Here is an 11,363-nt window from a genome sequence, read left to right on the forward strand (position 1 = left end):
GCGTGAGCCGACTAGTTCCACTGATACACGATGAGCTAAAATTAACATTGATAGCCCATAAAATGAATATATAATTCGGATTTCAATGGTGAAATATAACGGAAGTTTCAACACTCGTAATAAACATTTTCTGCCGCTGAATGGGGACGAGCCGCCGATCCATCACGGTACAGGACGGCCACTTTCTCGGGCAATTTCCAGTCACGATAGTGACAGTGACGTGCAAACTCCCCGACTTCCTGCGAGCTGGAGGTCACAAACCTTACTGAGAGAGAGAGCTGGGGTGACCTCACGAAGGTACCTTAAATGAAACCAAATTAAAGTGAAATAAGTGAATCTAATTATTAAACGACGAGAATCCGTCAAAAAAAAGTTTGTGTCTGACTTTTATTTTTTGTACAACCAATAGTATTTTAAAAAATCTGTAAATATATACGTTAATAAAATATATTGTTTGTGAATGGATTATTTATTGCTAATTATTTTTAAATGGAAAATATTCTACTTGTTTAATATGAATCTTATTAAAAAAACAAAACTTTTTAATAGCTACAGTAATGATGAGGTTGATACTTAGATTGTTTTAGATTGACGATTAATATTAGACATGTAAATTCATTTTCATTTACAATAAGTGATTCGCTAAATTCAGGAGCACTTAACATCCAAGTATGATTAAATGGTAAAAGGCAGAGAACAATTTTTATTAATACAATTAAAATACAATTGAACAAGTTAAGATAAAATATTAGCTAAAAATTATATTCATATATATATATATATATATATATATAATATACGATAATGTTAATTATTTGTCCTGATAAAGCCGAAATCGAAGTGAAAACAGAACAAATAATTCACATTAATTATTATGTTTTACAGAACTGTAAAATTTACATTTTTATTAACACATGTATCGTTTTGGCAAATCTCCGTCAGGGTCCAAAGACTTTCAAACTGCATTAAAAAATACATCTTTCCAACGCTCTGCTGCTTTGAACTGTGACTTATTTAATTGTCTGCAATGTATTTTTTTTCCATGAATTATTAGACATTGAATTGATATAAAAAAAAAAGAGGGGTGTCATTAAACTCTTTATTCACAAACACATTTGTACAAGCATGCGTGTCAAAGTAACGGAGACTTGAGCTATTGTGGCTCCCTGACAGTCCACTTCACATGACAGATGTTCACCGACTCACATGCATTTAGTGCAAAAGTCCTCGAAAGTGCGCATCTCAGGCGTGACGCGGAATTCTCCTCCAGCAGCAGCGGGCGTGTTCGGAGCTGCAGTCCCGCAAAATAATAAATTAAAGCGTCTTCTCTCGGCATGCAGAGGGGAAGGTGGTGGATTAGGAGGAGGAAGATGATGATGAAGGTTGGTTCTCTGAGTCTGACGGGTTGTTGAGGAACTGACCGCTGGCTCCCACGTACAGTCTGGAGCGCATCGGCCATTTCTGCAGGAAAGAGTTGCGATTGGAAGTCAGTTGACCGTTACTAGTGCTAATGTTGTTGCAGTGTCGCCGCGACTTGCCTTGACCGGGTGCAGGTATCCCTCTCCCCTCAGCGACTGCAGCGCCTCGCTGTGCTTCGACGCCTCTCCCTCCTCGGCTCCCTCCTCCTGCAGGGTTCGGGTCAGATGGGCGATGTAAGTGGTGGCCAATATCAACACGTCCAGTTTGGATAGTTTGGTGTCCGGGGGCACGGAGGGTAAAGTCCGCTGGAGTTCCAGGAAAGCGTTCCTCAGCGTCTGCACTCGGCTCCTCTCCCGCGCCGCGTTTGCCGCCGCCGGCCGTCCCCTGCCTCCGAGCCCGGCCTGGAGCCCACCGCGGGCCCGCTGCAGGTCACGGCGACGACCGTCCGGGCTCGGGCTCGACCCGGGGCTGGATGAGGGGCTGTCATCGAGAACGGCAGTGGAGCAGTTACCGCCGTCCATCCGGAGCGTCTGTCGTCCCACCATCGGGCTCTTTTACACGCCTGAATATTGGGCGAACCTTTAATATCCGATGAAAAGCTTCCATTTAGATTAGTTTATTAATCACTTCTACTCGCACAAAAACACTTAAAATGTTATAAGATACATAATAACTTGTATACAACGGATTGTTCTATTCTAATGGTGTCTTTTTATGGACACGTAAAACTTTTAATCTGAGGTTACAATCTTGCATTTTTAAACCTCATCCAACTATTATCAATTTAAATTAAAGAACCTTTTACCGTTCTTCAATTAAAATTATAGTCTTCATTACATTGAAAATGCTTTAAGTCATTCAGTTAAATGTGACACTTTTTGAGAGACATTCTTGACATACATGTTTGTTTTCATGCACCGACATAAGACTATAATAATAATAATAATACTAAGGATATAAAACGGAGGATTTAAAGTGGACTTCACCTGGGGTCACAGCAGAAACCGGGATGTGATCAACATCTAAACCTCAGCTGCACTCATGGGTCCTCAGTAGAGTCATTCCGCTCAGCGTCCCTCGAAACTCTGCAAATAAAGTCCTCAAGCGCCGCCGTGGTCCACACTCCTAATTGATCCCCTTCAGCAGCAGAGGGGAGTTGTTGTACCCTCCCGAGCCATGGGCCGGACCCTCCTCTGCTCCAGACCAAACCCACCCTAATTGGCTGTGACCCCCAACCTGTGTCCTCTTGAGCAGCCTATCAGGAAGCAGCAGGGCGAGTGACCGTCCTGGTTCCAGCAAAATCTCCTCCTCACGCTCCGAAATTCAGACACCAAAAAAAGAGTCAGTTGCAAGCAGCCGCGACGAGAAGCTGCTACATGAAAGGTTTTTGACTGATTGCCAGCCGGTCCTGAATCGCCAGCCCATTGGACCCACTGATAAATAAACCCCAGAACTGCAATCAACAGGCAGGCGACGAGGAAATTCTTGTGAGACCCACAAATTAATCACTCTGCTTCTCAGGGCTGGCAAATTAATGAAAGGAATTATTCATAGAATGCGATATCCTCGACTGTTCTTAATAACGGCTGTTTTTGTAAGGAGGACTGGGGGAAGCCTTGCTCCAGGGCACTCACTACAAGGCCAGGTAGAGGAAGGTTAAGTAAGCTGGTAACCCAAATGAGCCCCACGTCTGTCCCGGGTTACACAGCCACGTGTCGGCAGACGCTTCAAACACAGGCATTACATCCGGATTACAAGCAAGTTTTGTTTTTTATTACAGCATCAGATTTTCACCTGAAGCTCAAGGTTATCTTCACTTGTTTGCAGATTTAAAATGCATCATAAAATAGATTTGAATTCCATTTCCTGTCTCATGATTGGTTCAAAACAATGTCAAAACCACAACTGAAGAGTCAATTTAATCTTTGTTTTTTGGTTCCGCTATGCCTCTCACAGTGGCCTTGTTTCAGTCCATCCCAATTCTAACCTCTGCTCCAGCCTCTGCATTTGCAGAGGGTATCGATAGTGTTTTGTTCATAGCTGCATGGAAAACCACTGACGTGTCATCAAAATGGCTCCAGAGGATTTATGACGCTGCCTGGATTCACACGTCCGTCCACTGAAATCTGAAGCTGTTGGAGCCTGTAAGACAACAATATTGTGCCATCACTAAAAAAAACATTGGACTTTCGAACTGAAATTATAAAATTTAATTTGACTTTCACTTTCCAACCAAACAGGGTCACAGACATCACAGACATTTTAATGACTGAACACAAATAATTTGGCATGAAATGATGCATCAAGAAATTAAATAATAAAATCTAGATGAATATAAAAAATAAATCAGCAGAAGCTCTTACCTGACAGAGTCCGGCTGCAGTGCTCGCGGCCCAGCGTCAGTGTGGCTGTAGGAGCCTCCAGGATGTGGATCCTGACCCACGTTGAAGCTGACTACAATGTAAACCAAGCAGCAAAAACCACAAACACACGAGAGATTAAATGTGAACAGATCCACTGAGCCTGACAAAAGGCTTTGTGTACCACTGAGACTGCACTTCCTCTGGAGACATTTCTGAAGCAGCAGAAATGACGACGGAAGCAGAAGCTCAATTCACACATGGGTGGTGAAAAGTGGGGCCACATGTGAGCCCTTGATTTTTAACTATTATTTATATTGTACATGTCTATTCTCTCTTTATTTTCCAAACCTTCAATCTAATTTCTGTGTTTCATTTCAGTTTCATTTCTGAAGTTATAATTTGTCTATGTGGACTGTACAACCAGGTCATCAATTAACCTGTGGGAGGAAACCAGAGTGTCACAGCAAGAACCGACACTCGCCAGACTGAAAGCATTGGCTCCAAACCAGAGCTAACCCCAGCTGGATTTCAAGCTTTCTCAGTGTCAGGCTGCAGCACCAACCACGGCTGTTTCATCACTCTGTCATCGTTTGGTTTCCCTGGCTGTCCGGGTCTTACCCAGGTGCCCGGGTGGAAGGTAAACGTGTTCAATGACGCTCATATATGAACTTTTTCCAATAGAAACAATGATTTAGAAGTTCTCAAATAGAAAATAAAACCTTTTTGAGCCAAATACTTTGAGTAGCGACATGACCCTTACAGTTCAGGGGGTCAGATCCAGCGTCTCCGTTCCTCAGTTTGTGTCGCCTCTTCTTCTCAACTTTTACCGCCTTCCAATTAATAAGAAACTGTCTGTTGGTCTCATTGATTTCACACCCGTCCAAAACCTCTGCAGAGACAGGTGACTCTGGATTAGAACATGTAGCGGATGTAGAGGACTTGCAGGGGGAAGAACTACTCACGGATTCTGAGACAGGAAGTGATGAGTCGATCTCTGTACTTCTGAGTTTTACAAACTGGATTTCCACGTAAGTCCATGTGTAGCAGCTGAGGCCAGCGGCTGCAGACGCTCTCTAACTCCTGAGAGTGCAAGCAAACCTTGTTACATAACATATAAGAAGAGAAAACATCATAACGGCAAATAAAGTTGCGTGACACATGTATTTGATCCCACACGCCACATTATTTGTAAATAAAAATATTAGTATATTATAACAGAATATTAATTAGAATCTTAAAATGTATTTTATAATACTTATTTCCCGTAACATACTGATAACGTTGCATTTTCCCCCTCAATTTTGATGCTTGATATCCATAATTCCACATATTCTTTCTTGTCCATAATATTTTTATTCTGTTGCATATATTTAATATGTGATATTGCTTGCATTTATGTGTATCTGTGTTGTTCCTTCAGGTCAATTGTCTGAAAATGAAACGCATGTTTTCCCTGCACACAGTATCCACATGATTCATGGATAAATTTTACATTTATTTACTCGATTCTCTAAATCATCCAGTTTCCTGTTTCCTGAAAACACTGTTATTATTAAGGGACACACTGTTACGGAGGCTCTATAGTAGTAACAAGCAGCATAGGGGCCACTGGAAAGTCCATAAACAACACATCAGTCTATTTTCATAAACAACGTCGCCGGTGTCGTGTAACAAGGCCCATCCTCCGGGGACGACGGGAGACCGGCTCCTCCAGTTGTATGTTTATCTAAAGGCGCATTAATCCTGGCCGGGAAATATGAATACTCTCTGGACACGCTCTGATTGTTCATCGCCTTCCTGTCTTGGCCAAAGCGCTTCCACTTTTCGAGCCCGTGCTGCAATCAGTCCAGCAGGGACCCCTGAGCGAGGCGCGCTCCCAGGCTTTGATAAATGATCGTGTCACGGCCGTCACTCAGAAGGGCCTCGCTGAAGAGCAGCCCTGCGCCAAATTGCCCCCCACGTGGGGGCGCGGGGAACAGCAAAGGGCCCAAACTCGGGAGCCCGCCCGCCTCTCTCCGTGCTAATGATGGGCCAGTTATGAACCTGCATTTGACCAGGACTTCGATTCTTCTGCCGTCCTCCCAAGGAGCGGCCCATTTGTCACCCGGGCTGACTGCCTGTCATAATCTATTCTAAAAAAAAATCCATAGTGTTGCTCTGGATGGTGAGCAAACGGTGCAGATGAAGGGATTGATCCTTCGGAGCGCTGTCTTCAGAGAATCAATAGCAGCAGACGGGTTGTATAAATTAAAGGAGATATCTGCTCCGAGAAATGACACGTGACCTGCCACTACCTGCTCAGAAGGAAGTCACTGGTCACCTCTGCGCCCAGTTCCTTATCAAAGCCAGCAGTTCAAAAGTGGATCCTGTTGAACCCCGATTAACATAATCCCAGTTCAGACAGGATGTAAATCCCAGCATAGGGAGAGAGAGAAAAATGTGCTTGTTTAAAGCTGTCAGCAGCGGAACTCTCCCGAGACCCGCTCGCTGATTTGTTGAATAATTCTCAGTCAGAGCGACTGGAAGGGAGGGAACCTACAGCCGCGTCTAGAATTTACATGGAATCATCTCACACCTCACTGACCAAGCTGTGCAGCCATGCTCATGATAGAACCGCCCGGCTAATACTGAGGGGTGTTGCTGGCAAATGTTCAGTGACTAATATCGGGCAATATATATGCACAAAAAAGGTTATCATGATAAATGTTGTCATTTCAGCGATAACAATAATTATCACGATAAATACATTTTCATTCTATTCCATGTGTTGGACACTACAGTCTCTCCTCTTGAAACAGTTTTATGATGAAACCTATTAGTGGAGTTTGTCTCCAACATCATTATTTGTTTATGTTTAAATATAACAGTTAAGTGTAGAGATGAGAAATTCAATGTTTCACGTCTCTGGTAGAAGCCGCTGGTGTCTGACAGACTGCTCTGCCAGCTTTATTTAGGGGTTAAATTGAGCCGTCTGTCTGCTGTGTCTCATGTCTCTGAACAGTTGACTTGAACTATGGACCCGTCTGGACACATTTCCTAGATGCTATTGAAGAAACGTTAGAAATCATGTGAATAAATGATCATTTAGTCATATTCTATTCTCCAAATCTTTAAACAAACTGTCAGTTTAGTGTGAAGAAACATCTTTTCACAATTCTCCCTTCTTTTCACAAGTGGTTGTCTTTCATCGGCATGTTTGATGATTTCACTAATACTTTGACCACTTTAGAATTTGTTGATGGTCCCTAACTGATGCCGGCTCGTAGCATTAGTGCTGCCTGTCAGAGTGTGTCCGTGATCAGTGAACCCTAATGTGGACGTGGAAGAGGACCAATACTGGATGTCCAATATCCGACTATTTTCACCACGGTGTTTCGCCGAGGCGTCAGCACAGCGGGAGACTTGCATGTGTTGATGTGAACCATGGCAGACCGCCACGTCAGAGAACCAATTAGGACCACTCCATCTAATAAAATAAAGAGGGATCCGGGGACTCAGAGTCGACCAGTGTCATTATTAAAGGTTCCCTTTATTAAAAATAAGTTTAAAACTATGATCGTGAACCAAAGTCCACCACACTCTCCACAACTGTCACACGCCGGTGTCGGCTGTCAAACACTGCGGAGCTGGAGAGCGCGGCACCATCATGGTCTCATCATGGTCACGTGTGCAGGTCCAATGCAGCGAGTGAAGCGTGTGTTTATCGAATTTATCGTGAGATGCAGAATTGTTATCGTGGACATTGTGTTTGGCGGTATATCGCCCATCCCTAGTTCACAGGGTTATTCACTTTCAGCAGTCATTTAGAGTGACATTTATCAAGACAACAACATCACTCTAACGTTGAATTTACGACTTGACAGAGTAAAATCAGCCACAATGAAGGACCGGAGCGACAGACGGAACCTCACAACAACCAGACTGAAGCTGAGTGGACCATCCCTCATAAGTCACAGAGAGACAACGCAACATCAACATGCTGTCGTTCAATCTCTCTGTACAGTGCGCGCCACAGCCCACTCACCTTCATGTTGTGCAGTTGGTTATCAGAGGCTGAAAAATGCTGCAGCTCCTTCAGCACTGCCAGATCTCGGACTTGATCGATGTTGTTCTTACTGATGTTCAGAATGCAGAGCGACTCCTGCCGACAGAGATTCATGTCATTAATATTTGGCTGAATGAAGAGCGTGTATTATGCTGGAGACTCAAAATGTCTCAGACAATCTCAAAGTAATAACATGAGAGCATTGAAAATAACAAAGAGCCGACTCATGGAAGGGCTTCAGTGTAAAAGGTCAGAAATATCTGGAAAAAATGGAAGGATACAACCCACAATTTAAGGGCAATTTTATTAAAGACGAACTGGTGTCTTGGCTTTTGCTCATCATAAAATAAAGAATGTTGCTTGTGTTAACACAACAAAATAAAATTGGAACTGATAAAAACCCCTCTAACAGTTGGAAGGAAAAAACTGTGTAAACATACTTTATTTTATTTTAAAGAGCAAAAGCCATGATACCCAGTGCACATCGTCCTTATGAGAATCTTGGATGTAAACTTCAGATATACAACATTATAACCAGATAGATGAGCACTTAAACAAGGCAGAACGTCTATAAGCTCTTTGGCCATAACAGGCATATTTATAATGGTGCTCTCTGAGGATCCTATGAAAAGGCCCAGTCTATTGACCAAACCTCAACACAGGATCACAATGCATCACAGCCCTGGTCACTGAGGAGGATATACAGGCTCCACACGATAATGCCGTCCTCTGAAAACAGTGCGTCGTCCTAGCAAGGAAAGAAATGGGTCATACAGCAAGTGAGTGCAGAGTTGGGGGGTCAAAGAGCAGCTTCTCCCCAGGTGCCAGCCGCTGGTTCTCCACACGCAGCTCCTTCAGCTCCGTGAGCTGCTCCAAACCTTCCACCACTGCAATGCGGTTCCCACCAAGATACCTAGAGAGGACACATTGACTCTTACCTACAAACAGAACCATGCCTTCACTATCATGAACTCACTCACAGTTTGGTGAGACTGTGCAGCGCAGAGAGGCCTCTGATGGACCAGATGCAATTGTTCTGCATGTACAGCTCAGTGAGTTTGGTGGCAAAGTCAAGGTTGGGAATGTGTGTGATGTGGTTGTCGTACAGATAGAGAACCGTCAGGTTTCTGCACACGGAGAAATCATCCTGTGGAAGTAAACAGAATAATATTTGAATTTGGAGCAACATTCCACGCAAAAGGAAATCATGTAATGCAGCAGCGGACTTACGATCTCCTCTATATTTTTGCTGGAGAAGTGAAGGTGAGTGAGAGTCTTAAGGTTGAGGCCCCTTTTCTTCTTATTTTGGGTTTTTGCAATGAGCTCCAGGGTCAAGCGGACCATGGTGGAAGGAAGGCCAGCTGCTGCATAAGATCACGTTTATTATTATTAAGCCATCACTGTCTGATGTTGTTCGACCAAAAATAGTGGGATAGAGAGGCTTCACAATCATGGAAGCAAAAATACCTCAGTAGTATGTTGTAACTTTGATACATTAATGAACCATCAAGCCAATGTACTGTTTATTATTGTTTCATGGTGTGGGGTGAACGGGACCGGATTGGGACAACAGTGTGGACAATATCGTAGAAACAAATGATCCTGAGGTCAGAAATGCTACACTGGTGAAGAAAGGAGAAGCTGTCAGAAGAAGTCAAGGGCCGCAGAGTTAAGATTCAGAGATCCTGCTTCTGCACACAGAACTGGAGCAGTGACAGAGGTGGTGGTGTCATGGCCAACACTGAGCAGACGGGTGAAATACAGAAAATGCATTCAAATGAACAGGTTAAAAACATAGTTCATATGCTGAGTGTTGTATGCCTTTTCAAATATATCCTTACTATCTGAGAATTTCACTGTCTGGACTGAAACAAAACAAGGAAACAAAACAAAACCAGGACTGCTGCTATTAAACCACTTAGTTAGTGGTAGTGTCAATCTAAATTCATGTATAAACAAATTCACAACAAATCCCATTTTAAAATTTGACATCCATTTTCCCTTCTTCAGTTGGATATAATAAAAATAAGAAGAGGCATAATTCAAACTTGAATAAGATGTTTGATACAACTATGCTGGAATGAGCAAATGTTAAACGCAAATATTGAATGTACTTCGAAACTTGACTCGCCGTTTTGCCGATTCCTACAGCTAACTGCAGCTAGCTGTAACATACGGTGGCTGAGATGGACAAAACAAATCAACAAATTCGCAAAGCAAAACTACACGTCGATGCTACGTTTTAAAAACAGAAAAAAGATTAAGAAAGATTTTTTTTAAAGTACTCACCTGAACTGTCCGTTCACCGATGCCACCAAAATACCCGGATACAACTGTATCTGCAACCGAACTTAGGCAGGTGAACTAGCCCGGTGGAACTTAGCCGTTACCATGGAAGCCACCAACTGCGGTGACGTAATGATTTGGACGTCAGTCAAACGCGAGCGATTGAAAAAGCGCGTGCAGTTAGTTCGACCTTTTATTAAAACGACGACACTCTAGATGTAGATACTTTTAATGTTTTTATCACGTAATATACGCGCATACGTGTTCGTAAATGGTCTTGAAACCATTAGATGTCGACTTTAATATGAGGATAAAAGCCACATAAAGAAAAGGATTTGTTCATTTCTATGTGACAGGTGGTCTTTTTGAGACTCATTCAATATTGAATTTCAACTTGTTGAAATAATGAAAGCAAAATTCTCGTCCGTGAAGAATGAAACGCTAGAAGTGCATTAGAAGAAAGTGTCAGGATGAGGTTTCCATTTGCTGTGGATTCGCAGTTGCAGCAACAGATCGATAAGTTCCCTGGAACACCGGCTGTGTTCTGCGGACCATCACGGCCCCAAAGCTTCCCCTCTCAGTGACCCTTGCCTGCTTCATCTAGATGATGTCAAATCTCACTTTCCTGTCTGCCAAGGCCTTTCCTCCACTTATGCTGCAGCACATGTACGGGAGGCCGTAGAACGACCCAGATATCTCACACCGGTGACTGAATCACACAGATGGGACTGCTGTTATTCAACCTGAATCCCATGGATCCTTGAATGATATAGTTATTCGGTCCTCACTATCATCATGGACGACACCCTGGAGCATTTTCTGTTATGGTCAGGGCTGTATTGCATTTCTCACGACTGGGAATGTGATATAAACCTGGGGATCTTGTCATTCATTTTCACCCCATCTCTGGCTAAAGAACCCCCAGTAAGCCTCACAGTCAAAACACACGGCAGAAACAGTTTGGCTGCCCACTATTTGACCTGATTAACATATTCTACTTTAGTCATGCATACAAATGTACATCTGGGGATAATCACAATATTTACATTTCCAATGAGTTCAACACGCTTGGCTGAATGCTAGATCTTCAAATATTCGCTGAGAGCCACTGAAATGTGCATACCTCCAATACTTTCTCTTCACTGCGATATCATTTAAATATAACACGCTTTTAATTGTTCAAATTTAAATCGGGGTAATTCTAGTGCATCTCTTCTTCCAGCCAGTTCAGTTTGACATAGTTGAAATAA

The 11,363-nt window shown here is 43.0% G+C and overlaps 2 protein-coding genes across 3 annotated transcripts; both read right to left on the bottom strand.

Moving 5' to 3' along the window:
• Window positions 1–1,234: 1,234 nt before the first annotated feature.
• On the bottom strand, window positions 1,235–2,547 carry LOC128756370 (transcription factor 24-like). The gene is made up of 3 exons (XM_053860825.1): window positions 2,406–2,547; window positions 1,539–1,998; window positions 1,235–1,461 (listed from the first exon to the last, which is right to left on the bottom strand). The coding sequence occupies exons 2-3, from the start codon at window positions 1,962–1,964 to the stop codon at window positions 1,357–1,359; spliced, it is 531 nt and encodes a 176-aa protein (XP_053716800.1). The 5' UTR covers window positions 1,965–1,998; window positions 2,406–2,547; the 3' UTR covers window positions 1,235–1,356.
• Window positions 2,548–3,082: 535 nt separating this feature from the next.
• Window positions 3,083–10,298, bottom strand: ppp1r42 (protein phosphatase 1, regulatory subunit 42). 2 transcript variants are annotated; one of them, XM_053860219.1, is made up of 9 exons: window positions 10,117–10,298; window positions 9,058–9,188; window positions 8,808–8,974; window positions 8,602–8,740; window positions 7,807–7,923; window positions 4,745–4,862; window positions 4,543–4,671; window positions 3,783–3,873; window positions 3,083–3,561 (listed from the first exon to the last, which is right to left on the bottom strand). In XM_053860219.1, the coding sequence occupies exons 2-9, from the start codon at window positions 9,169–9,171 to the stop codon at window positions 3,486–3,488; spliced, it is 951 nt and encodes a 316-aa protein (XP_053716194.1). In that variant the 5' UTR covers window positions 9,172–9,188; window positions 10,117–10,298; the 3' UTR covers window positions 3,083–3,485. The 2 variants fall into 2 exon arrangements, with proteins under 2 accessions (XP_053716194.1, XP_053716193.1); XM_053860218.1 differs by having other exon boundaries at window positions 3,084–3,561; window positions 9,058–9,191.
• Window positions 10,299–11,363: the final 1,065 nt, after the last annotated feature.

This window comes from Synchiropus splendidus, chromosome 3, assembly GCF_027744825.2.
Source record: "Synchiropus splendidus isolate RoL2022-P1 chromosome 3, RoL_Sspl_1.0, whole genome shotgun sequence".
Taxonomy (NCBI): Eukaryota; Metazoa; Chordata; class Actinopteri; order Syngnathiformes; family Callionymidae; genus Synchiropus; species Synchiropus splendidus.

Coding starts and splice junctions, on each gene's coding strand:
- LOC128756370 (XM_053860825.1), bottom strand. CDS start 1,964: ATGGTGGGACGACAGACGCTCCGGATGGACGGCGGTAACTGCTCCACT. Junction 1,462..1,538: donor GATACCTGCACCCGGTCAAG/GCAAGTCGCGGC, acceptor TCTTTCCTGCAG/AAATGGCCGATGCGCTCCAG.
- ppp1r42 (XM_053860219.1), bottom strand. CDS start 9,171: ATGGTCCGCTTGACCCTGGAGCTCATTGCAAAAACCCAAAATAAGAAG. Junction 8,975..9,057: donor GCAAAAATATAGAGGAGATC/GTAAGTCCGCTG, acceptor TTACTTCCACAG/GATGATTTCTCCGTGTGCAG. Junction 8,741..8,807: donor CTGCACAGTCTCACCAAACT/GTGAGTGAGTTC, acceptor TGTCCTCTCTAG/GTATCTTGGTGGGAACCGCA.